This window comes from Pan troglodytes, chromosome 16, assembly GCF_028858775.2.
Source record: "Pan troglodytes isolate AG18354 chromosome 16, NHGRI_mPanTro3-v2.0_pri, whole genome shotgun sequence".
NCBI classification, from domain to species: domain Eukaryota; kingdom Metazoa; phylum Chordata; class Mammalia; order Primates; family Hominidae; genus Pan; species Pan troglodytes.
The window spans coordinates 34951814-34969500 of NC_072414.2; the positions used below are offsets into that span (position 1 = coordinate 34951814).

General features: G+C 40.1%; 1 protein-coding gene across 2 annotated transcripts in view; it reads right to left on the reverse strand.

The window, feature by feature from the left end:
• The window catches only part of UBR1 (ubiquitin protein ligase E3 component n-recognin 1), a 161861-nt gene that overhangs the window by 33878 nt on the left and 110296 nt on the right, over nt 1-17687 (reverse strand). For both annotated transcript variants that reach the window (XM_024349144.3, XM_063794833.1), the window contains 6 exons: nt 13289-13379; nt 12076-12224; nt 8158-8213; nt 7172-7268; nt 1164-1231; nt 6-156 (listed from right to left, as the gene is read on the reverse strand). In XM_024349144.3, coding sequence (XP_024204912.1) covers nt 6-156; nt 1164-1231; nt 7172-7268; nt 8158-8213; nt 12076-12224; nt 13289-13379 — 612 coding nt within the window. The remainder of the gene's footprint in view (nt 1-5; nt 157-1163; nt 1232-7171; nt 7269-8157; nt 8214-12075; nt 12225-13288; nt 13380-17687) is intronic.

Sequence of the window (17687 nt, forward strand, 5' to 3'; positions counted from 1 at the left end):
CTTACCTGTGTCTACTGTAAGTAGTATCTGAAGCATGTGTGCCATGGTGATCAAATGGAAGAGATAAAGGTGGTTATAGGAAGAACTAACTGAAGAAGGCTGCAGATCAACAGGGTCATCCCAATACAAGGATGGGAATGCTAACACAGCACCCACCTATGAGAGAAAAATGGACATCAATATGGCTAATGATAAAAGACTAACATAACTTAATGTCATAACTAAATGTGAAGGGCAGCAGATGCTACACAGTGTTTGTGTGTGCGTGTTTTAATAAAAACCATATTTTTCTTATTTATTCAATAGAATATCTTAGAATATAGTGTACCATAAATGGAGGACGATGATCACCACCAAATAGGTTATCCCTTTGCTGTGTCTATTTATTGTAGGTCTAGGTAGTGGTTCTGAACTCTGGCTCAAAGATTCAACATTACAGGAGTTCTTAAAACAATACTGACACAGAGGCCCTACCCTAGTCCAACCAAATGAGAATCTCTTGGGGTAGGGCCTAGTTAATAGCATTCTTTTCAAAGTTCCCCAGGAGATTCCAAAAGACAGTCAGGGTTGATGACCACTGGGTAGAGGCCTAGATAATGAGGGGGATGAGGATGTTGGCTACCCCTGCATCCATAAACTCCATGCTCCCAATCTCAATACTGCTTTCTCTACGGAACTTGGTTTGAAGGAATAAGATCATCACAGGAATGGAAAATTTCTACAAAAAACTAAGGGCAGTTGCCATCCATCCATAGGTGTTTTGAGGAAGCCTAGATACACCCATGGTCTGGTCCTCATCACCAAATAATGATTTTAAGAGAGCTCACACAGTCATTGACTGCATATCATATATGCAACTTAAGAAAAAGGCCAGAAGAGGAGCATAATATGAATTAGAAAAGGCTTGTCTGTACAGACACCCACTAATGTAATCAACCAGGACAAGACCTATTACAAATTGAAGTGCTTTTTTTTTTTTTTTAAATGATTTTGACAGTCTCCATCAAATCTGTACCTATTTGTAAACAATGGACAGGAGAGACCAAACTTTATAGATTAAACACAAAGAATTTATAATCTTGAACAAAGGGCATGAATTTAAATGAGGAAAATACAAGAAATTATCAACATGAGTGACTTAAACAAAATTACTGAACACTTACCAAAACATGAAACAGATCTATAGACAGAAGGCATGGTGTATCTTCTGATTTTATGTTAGGAAGAACAACTAAAACAAACAAAAAGTTAATGTAATTCAGTCAGTAAGATAGCAGTGTAGTTAAATAAAATGCAAGCTAAAAACACCTAAACCAAACATATAACAGGGTTATAAAATACAGAAACTAATACATCACACCTTTGAGATATGAAAACCATAATGAGAGACAAACTGAACTGAGAAAAGGCTGCTAGAAAGCCTTGGATACAGTTTAAGGGTTAAAAGGTAAAATCTAGGTGGAAATGGCACGTGAACTAGGACAACTGAAATATAGAGATTGTTAAAGAAACATTTGTTGAATGAATGAGAAGAGCTACTTTTATACAATGTTCCCTTTATCACTTGTTTTCTGACTTCCATTTCTAAACGTTCTGTGATACATAATATGTGATACAAAATTGGGGTTGTGAGTGGGAAGAACATGCAAAACAGAGTAGGTAAAATGAGGATGGAGAAGATCATCCTGAACAAAATTAGATAATGGTTTATATAGATTGGTCATCTGGAGGAAATGCAAACAGCTCAAAAGCTACTTAATCTTTCTAATCTGGTCCGTGCCTAAGGAAAAGCTGTAATTCCAAAAGTGAGAGCAAGAGTGGCAAAGAAGTGAAATTAAGAAGTCAGGACAAGACGAATGGTTTTGTTTATATAAAAATGAAGGAATTATTGTAGGTCTAGGTATTGGTTCTGAACTCTGGCTCAGAAGATTCAACATCACATAAATAAAGCTGTTATTTTTAAAAATGAGGGAGAAGACTCTTTTCAGACTAGGTAAATTTCTTTTCTTTTCTTTTTTTTTTTTTTTTTAGACAGAATCTTGCTCTCTCATCCAGGCAGGAGTGCAGTGGCATGATGTCAGCTCACCGCAACCTCCGCCTCCCAGGTTCAAGTGATTCTTGTGTCTCAGCCTCCTGAGTAGCTGGGATTGCAGGCACGCGCCACCACGCCCGGCTTTTTTTTTTTTTTCGAGATGGAGTCTCACTTTATTGCCAGGCTGGAGTGCAGTGGTACAATCTTGGCTCACTGTAATCTCTGCCTCCCGGGTTCAAGCGATTCTCTTGCCTCAGCCTCCCGAGTAGCTGGGACCACAGGCACGTGCCACCATGCCCAGCTAATTTTTGTATTTTTAGTAGAGATGGGGTTTCACCATGTTGGCCAGGATGGTCTCGATCTCTTGACCTCGTGATCCACCTGCCTTGGCCTCCCAAAATGCTGGGATTACAGGCATGAGCCACTGTGCCCAACCAATTTTTTCTTTTTTTCTTTTTTTTTTTTTTAGTAGAGATGGGGTTTCACAATGTTGACCAGGCTCGAACTTCTGACCTCAGGTGATCTGTCTCCCTCGGCCTCCCAAAGTGCTGGGATTACAAGCATGAGTCACCACGCCTGGCCATGTAACTAGATCAATTTCTTAACCTCAAATTCCAAGATTCTAAACAAAAAGCATAAAGGTTAAGATCAGGGGCTTTGAAGTCAGACTAAAATGGCTTCCAGTATTGGCTGTGACTACTGGTCATAGGCAAGTGACAGGCGACTTAACTTCTCTAAGTTTACATGCAGTATATGCAAGTTTGTTGGGAGGTTCATTAACAAATTAATTTATTATTTATGTATTTTATTTTGAGATGGAGTCTCACTCTGTCCCCCAGGCTGGAGTACAGTGGTGCAATCTCGGCTCACTACAACCTCCGCCTCCTCGGTTCAAGCAATCCTCCTGCCTCAGCCTCCCAAGTTGCTGAAATTACAGGCACCTGCCACAATGCCCAGCTAATTTTTTTATTTTTTATTTTTAGTAGAGATGGGGTTTTGCCACGTTGGCCAGGCTGGTCTTGAACTCCTCGCCTCAAGAGGTCCGCCTCCCCTGGCTTCTCAAAGTGCTGGGATTACAGGTGTGAGCCACTGCTCCAGGTCAACATATGAATTTAAAGCACTTATCCAAGCTTGGCATATGTAACCACTCTATAAATGTTATTAATATTGGCTACGTAAAACAAACTAAAGTGATCATAGGGCTCTGACATTAACTAGCTATGTGACTTCAACAAGTCATTTGCTGTTTCTAGGTCCCATTTCCTCAAATTATCTTTTAGTAATATTTCTGATATTTCAGTTAGCATGTCTATGATACTACCTATCTTATTTTTTTCTCAATGTTACAGCTTACTCAAAATATTTAAATAATTCCTGATCCCTCGTCCTAATTTCCATCATCTTTTCAGCCAAAAGAATACTCTTTGTGTCATCAAATTTTTCTTACAGGCAGTTTAAAATGATTTTTCTTTTCCTGATTGCTAAAAATATTTAAAATTCTTTTGAAATCAAAAGTCAATTTTGGTATGCATATTTTCATTTTAACTGTGGGTTAAGCCAACCCTTTATGCACAATTAAACACCTCGGCAAAGTTTACATGATATAGTGGGAAAATCATGGGCTTTATGGTCAGGCCTGGGTTTAAATATTAGTTCTACTTCTTATTGGTTTTATTACCATGGACAAGTCATGCAACTTCCCTGTGCCTCAGTTTTCTCGTAAATCAGGAGAACAATTTCCTTGAAGGATGGTGACTAGAAATTAGATTTTATTTAAAAATTCTAGTACAAGGCATAGCACATGGCAGTGAGCATTGTATGTCCTATCTATCCATCCATCCATCCATCCATCCATCCATCCATCCATCCATCCATCCATTTAGAGACAAAGTCTCTCTCTGCTGCCCAGGCTGGAGTGCAGTAGTACAATCATGGCTTACTGCAGCCATGACCTCCTGGGTGCAAGTGATACTCCCAACTCAGCCTCCCGAGTAGCCAGTACTACAGTAGTGCACCACCACACCCGGCTAAGTTTTTTGTGGAGACGGGGTTTCACCATGTTGCCCAGGCTGGTCTCGAACTCCTGAGCTCAAATGATCTGCTCACCTTGGCTTCCTAAAGTTCTGGGATTACAGGTGTAAGCCATTGCACCCGGCCTGTCCTATTGCTACTGCAGAAATCAACATATTAAAACAATACTCATCACTTTACATAGAAAATAGCTCCTATTCTGGACTTCCTTATTTCTCTCAATTTTTCTGCTATTCATTTTAGTTCAAAATCTTGCCCCTGACCCAGCCCACCCCAATGTCTTCCCTAATTCCTGCTATCACATTCAGATGCATATGTTACCTCTAATTTTTCCCTCCTTCAATCCAACCTATTCAATATCAAATTAAGCTCAGAATACTACTGTCCACAACGTTTCAAAAAATTCCGATTACCTAAAGAATAAAGTTCAAACTTATGCCTGGGGCATTTAAGCCACTGTAATTTTATTAAAAAAAACCTTCATGCTTCTCTAACTATAGATGCCACTACTCCTATCAAACCTATTTACTTGAACACATCACGCACTTTCCTACCTCCTCAATCTTTATTCAAATGTGCCCTGTGTCTTTTGGAATGCAGCTTCTGTTCCTCTCAATTTATCTATTATGTGTACTCCCTTCAAGGCTCAGTTCAAATCCTACCCTGTTAGAGGAGATAACAGCAGAGTCCCAAAGCGATTTCTTCCTTGCCTCAATTTTTTTTTTTCTTTTTTGAGATGGAATCTCGCTCTGTCGCCCATGTTGGAGTGCAGTGTGGCAATCTCAGCTCACTGCAAGCTCTGCCTCCTGGGTTCACGCCATTCTCCTGCCTCAGCCTCCCGAGTAGCTGGGACTACAGGCGCCCGCCACCACGCCTGGCTAATTTTTTGTATTTTTTAGTAGAGATAGGGTTTCACCATGTTAGCCAGGATGGTCTCGACCTCCTGACCTCGTGATCCGCCGCATCCAGCCACTTGTCTCAATATTTGAAGCATGTATTAGTGAAGCACATATCTGGCATTTGGCTATTTTATGTTTGTTTTTATAGAAGTTCTGCTTAATTCAATCATAAGCATTAAAATGGCAAGGAACATATCTGATAGCCCTAACATCTTACAAATAAAAATGCACCTCTAATAAATGTTCATATGAAAAACTTTCATATATAGGCATAAAGCTACACTACATAAATTCCTCCAGTATTGCTAATTAGAGATTATACACCATCATTTTAGTCTCTACCATCTGTGATAATGTTAGTCTCCTTCTTTGGTGCTTTTTTTGAGACAAGGTCTCACTATACTGCCTACACTGGTGTCAAACTCCTGGGCTTAAGGGATCCTCCCCCTCAGGCTCCTGAGAAGCTGGGATTATAAGTGTGTGTCACTATGCTGGGCAATAAGCTGTTTTAAACATTGTAAATCCCATAATGTGTAACAAGTGCAAAAGCAGTGAAACTATTTGGAAGAATTAGTAAATATCTAAATTATGACTGAAATGAAAAAGATACCAAAAAATTAAAAAACAAAAACAAAATAGTGATATGCAAATAGGATAAACTGTTCAACAGAAAGAGGTCCTAAAAACAAAGACAGGCACATGTGACATATGGAAGGTTCTGGGCCTGTGCAACTGACCAAGAAGGGAAAAAAGTAAGTGAAAGAAGGGAAAACTTTTAAGTGTGTGACTAGTGGAACAGCATCAACATTAGATTTCTATTAGCATGAAGCCAATTCAGGAGACAACTGGAAGTTAATTTGAAAATATAAAAGCTAAGCATGGCAGAAGTTCTAACAAAACTTGGATGGTAGCTTTGGAAGGAGCTGTGGAATCTCCACATCAACAGGATGAGCGGAAAGCTGCTCAGGAAGAGCTCCCTAAGAAGCTTGTGGGGATTGACAAGGAAAAACACTATTGGCTTCAATAGATTTTCAAGGTAAAGAAGTAGGTCTATTTTGCTGAAAAAAAAATGTCTGCTAGTTCAGCTACAAGAAAATTATGCCTGGATTTAAAGCGTAAAAAATCTGAATAACTCTTATTTGGTAGAAATATATCTGGGAAGTGCACGCTGAAACTACCCTACTCATGACATTTGGGACTTATGAACAAACAGATTTACAAACAACTCTCTTTAAGCCTGGTCTGTTTGGGTGCAGAGGAGCTTATAGTAGACTTCAAATGCCCAGATGGAAATGCAGAAAACCAAAAGGAAAGCAAAATCACTCTAATGCTGTGTAATGACTTACCCTTCATTTTATTTCTATACTAATTGAGATCACCATATGAACTCTCAGTAAATTTCTAACTTGTTAGAATCTGAGAAGATTAGCTGTTATAGCCAGCCTGTCAAAGAAATGGGCATGGAACTGAGTTCTGAGATTACTGAATGTAGCATTTCCATTATTTCATAAGAATTTGACCCACACACAAAACTAAACATATTTTAAAATGATCTATCCACATCATTGCTCCCTTTTCTAACTGGATTGGGGATATATGGATGTTAGTGGTTGTAGACACTGGTTCAATAACCTAGGCAGGTAGACGAAACATAAGTTGAAAATATTTGGAAAATATAGATTTTAAAAATACGGTCATGAAGGCCAGGAGTGGTGGCTCACACCTGTAATCCCAGCACTTTGGGAGGTGGAGGCAGGCGAATCACCAGAGGTCACGAATTCAAGACCAGCCTGGCCGACATGGTGAAACCCCATCTCTGCTAAAAAAAATATATATATAAAAATTGGCTGGGCGTGGTTGTGGGCACCTGTAATTCCAGCTACTCAGAGGGCTAAGAAAGCAGAATCACTTGAACACGTGAGGTGGAAGTTGCAGTGAGCCGAGATTGCGCCATTGCTCTCCAGCCTCAGCAACAACAGCGAAACTCCCTCTCAATAATAATAATAATAATAATATCACAAGTTTTACAGAGGCAGCTATGTGTTTATCTGTTTTTTGCATGGCTTCTGTAGGTGGTAAAATTTCATTAGTGAGTGCTCAAAATTAGTGCAGTGTATGTTGTTTCCTAATGAAATACACTGCCAGAAATGCAATAGAAAAAGATATATAAATAATATAATACATAATAATAGTTCAGAGAAGACTCTACCTGATAGAAGACGAACCAGATGTTTCTGTATCAGGACCTGAGGACAGGTAATCCTCTGTGCAACTGCAAACTGCATTAATGCTTTCAGACCATTATGCTAGATTGTAAGAGAGAAGGAAGATAAAAAGATGAGGAAAGATGAGAGACCTAAGTCATCCACTTAAGAGTTGGTAAAAACCAACTCTAGTTTGTCGGAATTAGCTGCAGACTCATTATATACCTTATATCATTGCAAATAAATTACAATATTCTTAATACCTGTACAAGGTTTTATGGCCTTGCTAAATTTCTAATAGATTTTCTCATAAAAAAGTGGTATTAAAGCTATAATTATTTTAATTTTCACGTAAAAAGTATTTTCCCCAGAGCTGAGCACACTGTGTACCACAAGTCTTCTAGTCTTCTGTGCCAGCTGTCAGAAAAATAAGAGGGAAATGGCAGGGAAGGAATGGCAACCTCAATTACCCCTTTTGTCTTCACAGGGCTACTCTGCATATTTCTTTAGTACTGTTTTCCAGGGATCACTATGTAAAGAGGTTTAGGCCTGGGGCAGGAGTAGAGTCCTACAGTAGTGTCAGTATCTGCCCATCAAGGAGTCATGTCTTAATTTTATTTTTGAATTCAGTATGATGATTCATCCAGAGCTAAGCCAGCATTAATACTCAATGTTACATAATGGTGTAAAATTAGTGAGAAGGAAAAATATAGGAAACATCAGGATTTTGAAGTGTAACAAAGGGAGAAAAAGTAATCATCACATGAAATCTCTGTATGAATTACACTTAACCTCTGAGATTGAGTAAGCTCTGTAAAGTGCACATGCTATTCAGTTTCCTATAAGACTGATGCAGTTCCTTTTTTCCCCACTATAGAATTCTGCTAATTTTTACAGAAAAGGAGTAAAGATTTTTTTTTTTTAATAATAAACTGTGGGGGGGAAAAAAGGCATGCCATGAGTTACATGTACCTTGTTGGAATATACATACCTGCCTATTTTGAAGTGCTCCAAACAGAGGTTTTCCTTCATCTCCCAATAGATTTTCTCAAAGAATAAAAAAAAAATAATAATAAATCCTGAATAGTGCTATAATCATATACTGTACTTTTTATCAAATGTTCTTTAATAATATTTTTGATGAGATGATTTGCATTTTTCCCCTTCAAAGTCTTGTGTTTTAAGTCTATGCCAAAATTTTCCAATTTTTGAGTGAGAGAAAATTAGAGAATCAAATGTATATCATTTACAAATTACTAGCATAAAAAATAAAGCACCTGCAGCAATCTTATAAGAATGCTTGGGAAAAACAAAGCAGCCTGGACTGCTTCTTCCCATTTCAGCATCTTTTTTATGCAAAAAATTCTAAAATAAGTAATTTATATATGTAATTATAGCCTATTTTGTTTAAAAATAATATGTAAGGCAGATACAAATAACTTCATTGCTCTTTTGGGTACAATTTTTTTTTTGAGACAGACTTTCGCTCTTGTTGCCCAAGCTGGAGTGCAATGGCGCGATCTCGGCTCACTGCAACCTCCACCTCCCGGGCTCAAGCGATTCTCCTGCCTCAGCCTCCTCAGTAGCTGGGATTACAGGCGTACACCACTACGCCGGCTAAATTTTTGTATTTTTAGTAGAAACAGGGTTTCAGCATGTTAGCCAGGCTGGTCTCGCACTTCTGACCTTAGGTGATCCGCCCACCTCAGCCTTCCAAAGTGCTGGGATTACAGGCGTGAGCCACTGCGCCCGACCTCGGGTACAATTTTAAAAGAATTAGAAAAGATCAATAGGAAAAAAAGAAAATGAGACCGGGTGCAGTGGTTCATGCCTGTAATCCCTGGACTTTGGGTGGCTGAGGCAGGAGGACTGCTTGAGCTCAGAAGTTCAAGACCAGCCTGGACAACATGGTGAAACCCTGTCTCTACAAAAAACACAAAAATTAGCTGGGCGTGGTGGCACATGCCTATGGTCCCAACTGCTCAGGAGGCTGAGGTGGGAGGATCACCTGAGCCTGGGGAGGCTAAGGCTGCAGTGAGCCATAACTGCACCGCTGCACTCCAGCCTGGACAACAAAGTGAGACCCTGTCTCAAAAAAAAAAAAAAAAAAAAAAAAAAGAGAAAGAAAAAGAGAAAATTAAAATACCAAAATCACAGATTTGTGTTTTGTTGTCCATGGTATTTATTCCTAAATTACTCTTATTTTCACTGATCCTTAGCAGCAGATACGAGTGTGGGAGCATTTTTTTTCATCTTTGCATAAACAGCAATTCAAAGGACGCTTTGTTTTGATTCCTCAACTATTATCCTATGCCAATGCATTCTGTACATATCTCTCCATCTCCACAGGGATTGAGATAAGTTAGTTGTTTATGTACTAAGAATAAAGTAGAGCATTATGCCTGCTTGATAGAAAAAGCACAATAGTGAACACAATATGATATTAATCAAATGGAATCCAATTACTAGATTATAGAACCACATATGAAAGATTCAGCTCTATCAGCAGTGAATTTCCTATCTCCTTTATAACAGACTGTGCCCCCTTTTTAATGTTCAAGGTCTAAATATAAATTCTTGATTTCCTAATGCTTATCTTCCCCAAAATAGTAAAGTGTGAAATAGCTTCACTGAAAGTCTGAAGAGACTTAGCATGTCATGACTCCACAAGAATGCTTTACATTTCTTATCAATTTGTTCAGACTCTATTTTATATAAACCTCACCTTTCCTATATCCCATTTGATTGAATCATGGCAAATATAAACTGATGTATTATCCTATACCCATGATTTAAGTCTAACAGGTTTGGAAGTGACTTTTTTTCCCCCAAGCACATCCACCCACAGTGGCTTTATTCAGTCACGTCCCCACCCCCACAGCTCCCTCCACCAGGCAGACAGGTGGGAGGCCACGCCACGGCAGTACCCGGGGACCATGGGCCAGCAAAGGGTCCCGGCCAGAGGGCACCAACCCCAGGAAGACACGGTCCCCACCCGGAGCTTCCCTGGGCTGCCTCGGCCCCTGAGCCCACCCTGAGGATCTGTGCTTTGACTCTGACAGGGAGCAGCAGGAAGCCGCCAGCCCACTGACCCCCTGGGTATCCTTGGAAGGCACACGGTGGAGTGGTGACTCCAGCTCCTGAGCGGCGCTTCCTCAGCTCCCATGCCCCTGCATGGTGCTGGGCTTGGCCCAAGATGTCCAACCGCAGTCTGGCTCTGACAAGGATGGTCACGGCCTAGCCACAGGGGCGGCTTTGCCCATCAGTCCCCCTGGGGCAGCAACTGGATCCCGGCAGGGGCAGAGCCGGGATGGGCCCTCTCTATGGGCTTAAGATCAATGTAGGCGGGGGCTCACTGGGCCAAGGCCAATGAACCCACTCATAGGAGCCCTCTGAGGGCACCGGTAGGGGGTCTGCTAAGGGCAGGTGCCCGTGGCCTGGAACCTGCCTTTGCCAAGGCACTGAAAGTGACTCTTAAACTCTATTAAGAAACTAATGATAGTATGTAGGAAGGCTTTGGGAAAAAATGTGGCTTCAAGGCCGGGTGTGGTGGCTCACGCCTGTAATCCCAGCACTTTGGGAGGCCGAGGCGGGAGGATCACGAGGTCAAGAGATCGAGACCATCCTGGCCAACATGGTGAAACCCCATCTCTACTAAAAATACAAAAATTGGCTGGGCGTGGTGGCGCGCACCTGTAGTCCCAGCTACTCGGGAGCCTGAGGCAGGAGAATTGCTTGAATCTGGGAGGCGGAGGTTGTGGTGAGCCGAGATTGTGCCACTGCACTCCAGTCTGCCAATAGAGCGAGACTCTGTCTCAAAAAAAAAAAAAAAATATGGCTTCATGCTACTTAATTCAAATTATGAAATATAAGTGTCTTGTTACAAAAATACATTTAAATGAAGAAAATATAATGGACTCCATTAAAAACAATTACCAAAAATATATATGTTGAAAGGGAAATCAAAGTTGGCTTCGATAAAGATAGGGAAGAATCACCATTCTTAATTTTTTCCATGTAATATTGCACCTTGTCCCTATAACGAACAAATGCACTAACTTAAAAAATCTAAGTGATCCCTCACTGCTACATTTTTCTGTGCAAAATTTTCAATATGGCAGAGAATTTGATAGTAGGCTTCCCTTTAGAGCTGGTTTCTGCCTGCTAATCTCTCTTAAACTGCCTCAGTCTTCCTTTCCCCTTTCCGTTAATTTTTAGGTGACTTTGGTTTCCCCTCACTTCTTCTCTCAAACTATAAAAGAAAGAAAAATTACTGAACACTTCTGAGTTGATTCTTTTCTTTTTTCCTTGAACCTCTATAACTTACATCATGCTGTTCCTTTAATATAGATACTAAAGGAATATATGTGTGTGTGTGTGTGTGAACACACACACACTTTTTAGAGACAGGGTCTCACTCTGTTGCCCAGGCTGGAGTGCAGTGGTGCAACCATGGCTCACTGCAGCCTCAAACTCCTGGACTCAAATGATCTTCCCACTTCAGCTTCCTGATTACCTAGGATTACAGGTGCATACCACCACACCTGGCTAATTTTTTGTAGACAATCTTGCTGTATTGCCCAGGCTGGTCTCAAACTCCTGCTCTCAAGTTATCCTCCCACCTCAGCCTCCCAAAGCTCAGCCTCCCAGGCATAATCCACCGTGCCCAGCTTTTTAAAAATATTTTTTTTAACTTATGTTGCATATGGCCACAATCATAGTTAAAAAGAGATCAACATAAAAAAATTATCAGACCAAATGGCATAAGCCACACTAATACACTGAAATACTAATAGTCCTCATACAAGTCAAATTATTCTGGGCCATCAGTGAAAAAAAGAATTTAAGAATGAATGATCAAAGTTAATTCTCACTGAAACCTCCAAACCAGTTTTCTTATGAGCTTTACCAATTGCCTGGATAGTGAAAGCACAGGTGCTCCAGGTCAGCATGGGGACTCGAGGATCCGTTTCATCAGGCGGCACTTTCAATCCAATTCTATAAATTGTTGTGGCAAAGAGAATAACCATTTCCTTGATGCTATTTGAATATTTAATCCTATAAATAAAACAAGAAAATTTGTATGATTTAGTAAAAGGAGCTACTTAGTAAGAAGTCCAATTAAGTCCTGAAGCAATAGAAACAATTTAACTGCTTTCAACATAAGTAAACTGCTCTTTGCCAAATTAGAGATTAGAGCCTCCAAAGATTTATTCAGTTGGAAAAAAATTGGAAGAGCAGAACTGTATTTTCTAAAGGTAGAGAAACAGCTCTTATAAAATGCTAATGACCTACATAACTTCACTTCCTGTAAAAGATGCAGCAAATGCTCACAGCTAGAAGGGGTTCAGGTTCTAATTAAAAACCAGACTGAACACAGAAAGAATAAAATTCAGAGGAACAGATCTAACGTAACAAGTTTTGATGCTTGGAAAAGGAACCAAAGAAGTACTTTTGTGTTGATAGGTATGTGTATGTGTTTGTGTTGTGTGTATGTGTGATATAATACCATGTACCTGGAGTGATAATTTCCAGTTTTCTGAACTTCCATTTGTAACAAGTATTTTCAGTAGCAATGGGATAGATAAACAAGGATCACAACTAGAAAAACTACCCTGGATACTCAATATTAATGAAATAATAATACCTGATTTGGGTACATTACATCTCTCCAATAACCTAATGAGGCAGGATAGAAGGCCATTGCCTCAATTTTACATGCAAGAAAAATGAACAGGTGGTGGCATGGAGTGACCTGAGACTTTTCAGAAAGTCACAAAGCAAGTTAGATGTAATTTTAAATGAAGTCTCATAATTCTGGTCCTCTTGTAGGACCAGACAGAATTGGCATTTTTGATCCTCTTGTAGGGCCACAGAGAACTGGCATTTTTGTTGGTTAAAAATGGTTACTCAGAGGCATAGTTCACCTTAATATATATTACTTTAATATCTCAAACCACTTCATTTTGTTAATACAAATAAAACAAACAAGAGAAAGAAACAAGATAATGGGATAAACTATTTTACAAATAAAAAAGTAAGGAAAGATGGAAGCCTACACTGTTTCCTACTCTTATTTTCACAATCATTTACAAAGTTCTCTTAACTATTTAGATACTTACGAAGACTCAACGCCAAAACTCAGGATGGAATGGAACTCCAAAGTAGAATCTCCCATTCCTTGATTAAAGAAAATAGGAATTGGGTTTTCTCCTTATAAATTAAAAGGAAAAAGAAAGAAAAATCATGAATGAGTTTAGTCTGACATACAGTTTTCTAGCATTTATTTATTTTTGACAGTCTCACTCTGTCACCCATGCTGGAGCACAGTGGCATGATCATCTGTAGCTTCCATCTCCCAGGCTCAAGCGATCCTCCCAATCTCCGCCTCCCAAGTGACTACAGGCATGTGCCACCATGCCTGCCTAGTTTTTAAACAATTTTTTTGTAAAGATGGGGTCTTCCTCTGCTGGCCAGGCTGGTCTTGAACTCCTTAAGAGATCCTCCCACCTTGGCCTACCAAAGTGCTGGGATTACAGACATGAGCCACTGTGCCCAAGCTTTCTAGCTTTTTAATACTATACATGATCATTTTAGGAAACTTGGAATATGCTAATAAGCAATGAATGATTAACTGAAGTTTCGCCATCCAGATAACCACAGTTAACATTTGGGTGATATTCTTCTGTTCCCCATATAAATATTACATATATAGAATTTTTTTAAGAGGATGACATAATACTAGCCTGCATCTTGCCTTTGCACCTAATAGATCATGAACATCTTTCTATAACAGTAACTTTCCCTCTATTTTGCCATTTTTAATGACTGCATAAATGTTCTCTTGATAAGGCAGCATATGTTAGTGAATAAGAGTAAATGATCTGAAGCCAAGCTGCCTGGGTTTGAATCCTAGCTCTGCCACTTACTGTTACTGCAACCTTGTGTGAAAACGAAACCTTTCTGTAGCTCCATTTCCTTGTCAAATTCAAATGCTATTTCCCGACATGAAATGGGTTGTTTTTCTCTGGTTGCTTTCAAGATTTTTAATCTTTTTTTTTTTTTCAAGAGATGAGGTCTTAGCTGGGCATGATGGCTCAAACCTGTAATCCTAGCACTTTGGGAGGCCGCAGTGAGAGGATCAATTGAGGTCAGGAGTTCAAAACCAGCCTGGCCAACTTGGTGAAACCTCATCTCTACTAAAAATACAAAAAATTAGCCTGGCATGGTGGCGGGCGCCTGTAATCCCAGTTACCTGAGAGGCTGAGGCAGAAGAATCACTTGAACCCAGGGGGTGGAGTCTGCAGTGAGCCGAGATCGCACCACTGCACTCCAGCCTGGGCGACAGAGCAACACACCATCTCAAAAAAAAAAAAAGATGAGGTCTCGCTATGTTTTGCCGGTTGGCTTCAATTTCCTGGGCTCAAAGCATCCTCCCACCTCAGCCTCCCAAATAGCTGGGACTACAGACATGCACCACTGTGCCTGGCTCTTTATTTTTTGTTTTCAGCAGTTTGCTTTATGATGTGTCTGAGTGTGGTTTTCTTATCTGCTTGAGATTTACTGAACTTCTTGAATCTACAAATTTGTCTTTCACCAAATTTGGGAAATTTTCAACCAATTATTTCTTCAAATATTTTTTCTGCATTATTTTTCCCTTCCTTTTGGGACTTCAATGACACAAATGTCAGGTTGAAAAAAAAAATTGTCCCATAGACCCCTAAGGTTATATTTTTTTGTCCCCCATCTCTTTTCTGTCTGTTCTCCAGACTGAATAATTTCCACTGACCTAATTTCACATTCATGGACACTTTACCTCATCTCCAGTCTAGTATATGTATTTTTGAAACAACATAGCCTTGCTGTGTTGCCCAGGCTGGACTGCAGTGGCATGATTATAGCTCACTGTAACTTCAAACTCCTGGGCTCAAGCGATCCTCTCCTCAGCCTCCCAAGTACCTAGGACTATAGGCACACACCACCAAACAGATCTAATTTTTATTATTATTATTTTTTATTTTTTTAGAGATGGGGTCTTATTATATTGCCCAGGCTGGTCTTGAATTCCTGGCCTCAAGTGATCTTCCTGCCTGAACCTCCCACAGTGCTGTTATTATAGGCCTGAGCCACTGTGCTCAGCCTTCTAGTTTACTATTGAGCACATCCAGTTAATTTTTGTTTCATCCAGTATTTTTTCAATTCTATTATCTCCATACGGTTGGTTTTTTTAGTTCCTATTTTTCTGATAACTTCTATCTTTCAACTCTTTCAAGAGTGTTTACCTTCACCTTATGTTTAAGGCTAACTAGCTGCTTTAAAACTCTTCGATAAGTTTAACATTTAAAACATCTCAGGATTGGCATTTGGTTGTTTCTCCCTTGAGAATTGGTCAGATTTTTCTGGTTCTTTGTATGTCAAGTAATTCTGGATATTATCTTGTATATTTGGAATATTACATTGGGAGGTTCTGGTCCTGTTAAAAACCTCTGGAAACATGAACAGTTTTAAAGTGTTTTAGAAGGCAATAAACTCAGGTTCAACAAGTTCTGTCTCATCCTCTGTGGATGGTGATTCCAATGTTAGTTTTCAGAGCCTGTGCTGTGGTGTTTTGATCTGCCCAGCACATGTACTCCTCGGGGGGTTAGTCTGGGACTTGAGTGATGGTTTAAATGAAGCTTACTTCTCAAAACTTTGGCTATGCCTCTTTGAGCCTATTCTCCACATGTGCAGCTTGGAGGTGAGCCCAGGACTTGTGTGGACCTCAAAAATATGAGATTCCCCTTCTATAGTTCTCTCCTCTTGGGGATTTCCCACCCCAGCCCTCCCACTTTCTAGCTCCAAAGGGCCCTTTTCCCCAGTTTCTCTGGCCAGAATGACATGTTTTTCTCAGTTTTAGTCTCCCATGCTGTCAGTCAGATTTATGACTGCGGATGCCCTTGGCGTGAAGCCACGAGGCAAAGACAGAAAAAAATGATGAAGATTAACCTTGTACTCTTTGGAACACAGGAGCTCCTTTTCCCAGTTCCTCACCAGAGAGACTGGTTTTCTCTTGAGATTATGGGCATCTGCATGGCCACCATGGCTGTGCAGCTCTATGCCTGAGGCTGGCCTTGGGAGAAGACCAGAGGAAAAATAAAATAAACACACTCCTTTTATATTCTGGCTATGAGGGGCTTCTTTTCCTGATCCTCTGACCAGAAAGAGATGGCATTTCTCATGGATTTTTCCTGTTCATGCTTCTTGTACAGTTCTAGGACTCAGCTGTTCTTGAGTGAAAGTTGGGAAATAAAGGAAGAAAAAGCCTCAGGAAACTCACTACCTGTAATGATAATTCTTAAATTTTGACTTTAGTTCCCATCTGCCTGCTAGTCTACTTTTCAGAGACTTCAGCTGCTGTGGTTTTTTTGTATCCTGTGAAAGTATGAGGAATTAAGAGATTGGATTTTATGAAATGTCTTTCTTTTTTTTTTAAAGACAGAGTCTCGCTGTATCACCCAGGCTAGAGTACAGTGGTGCAATCTCGGCTCACTGCAACCTCCACCTCCCCGGTTCATGCCTCAGATTCTCCTGCTTCAACCATCCGAGTAGCTGGGATTACAGGCGCGGGCCACCAAGCCTGGGTAATTTTTGTATTTTTAGTAGAGACGGGGTTTCACCATGTTGGCCGGGCTGGTCTTGAACTCCTGGCCTCAAGAGATCTGCCTGCCTCGGCCTCCCAAAGTGCTGCAATTACAAGCGTGAGCCACTGCACCCAGCTTGAAATGTCTTTAAAAAAGTTACAATGACAAGCCAGGTGTTGGTGGCGGGCAACCAACTACTCAGGAGGCTGAGGCACGAGAATTGCTTACACCTGGGAGGCGGTGGTTGCAGTGAGCCAAAATCTCACCACTGCACTCCAGCCTGGGGGGCAGAGCGAGACTCCATCTCAAAAAAAAAAAAGGCTGTAATGACCATATTAGTTTTCATCTTTAACCTATTCATTTAAGAAGTTTCCATCAAGGCACTGTTAGAATAAATCCAATCTGAGCATTGTCTCTTTTGGGCTATGAGCTGTCTTCTAAGCATGGTTTTGGCCACACTCCATGGATTTGATCTGTGTTGTTCTCATTGTTAATTGCTAAATAGTCACTGATTTCTCCATCTCTCTCTAGCTTTTTCCTTGCATTCAACAGTTACATGGAACAGTATTTTAAAATTCCTAATTTGTTAGGTTTTTGAGCTCTCTTTTGTTAAGTATTATTTTATTGTATTGTGGATAGTATAAGTATCGTACATAATTTCCCTTTTTGAAAACTATTGAGATTCTTACATGGCCTAATTTATTAACCAATCTGTTATTAATAATCCATGGAAAGGCCAGGCACAGTGGCTCACACCTATAATCCAAACACTTTGGGAAGCCATGGTGGGAGAATCACTTGAGGTCAGGAGTTCAAGATCAGCCTGGGCAACACAGCAAGATGCTGTCTCAAAAAAAAAAAAAAAAAAAAAAAAAAAAAAATCCATGGGCATTTGATAAAA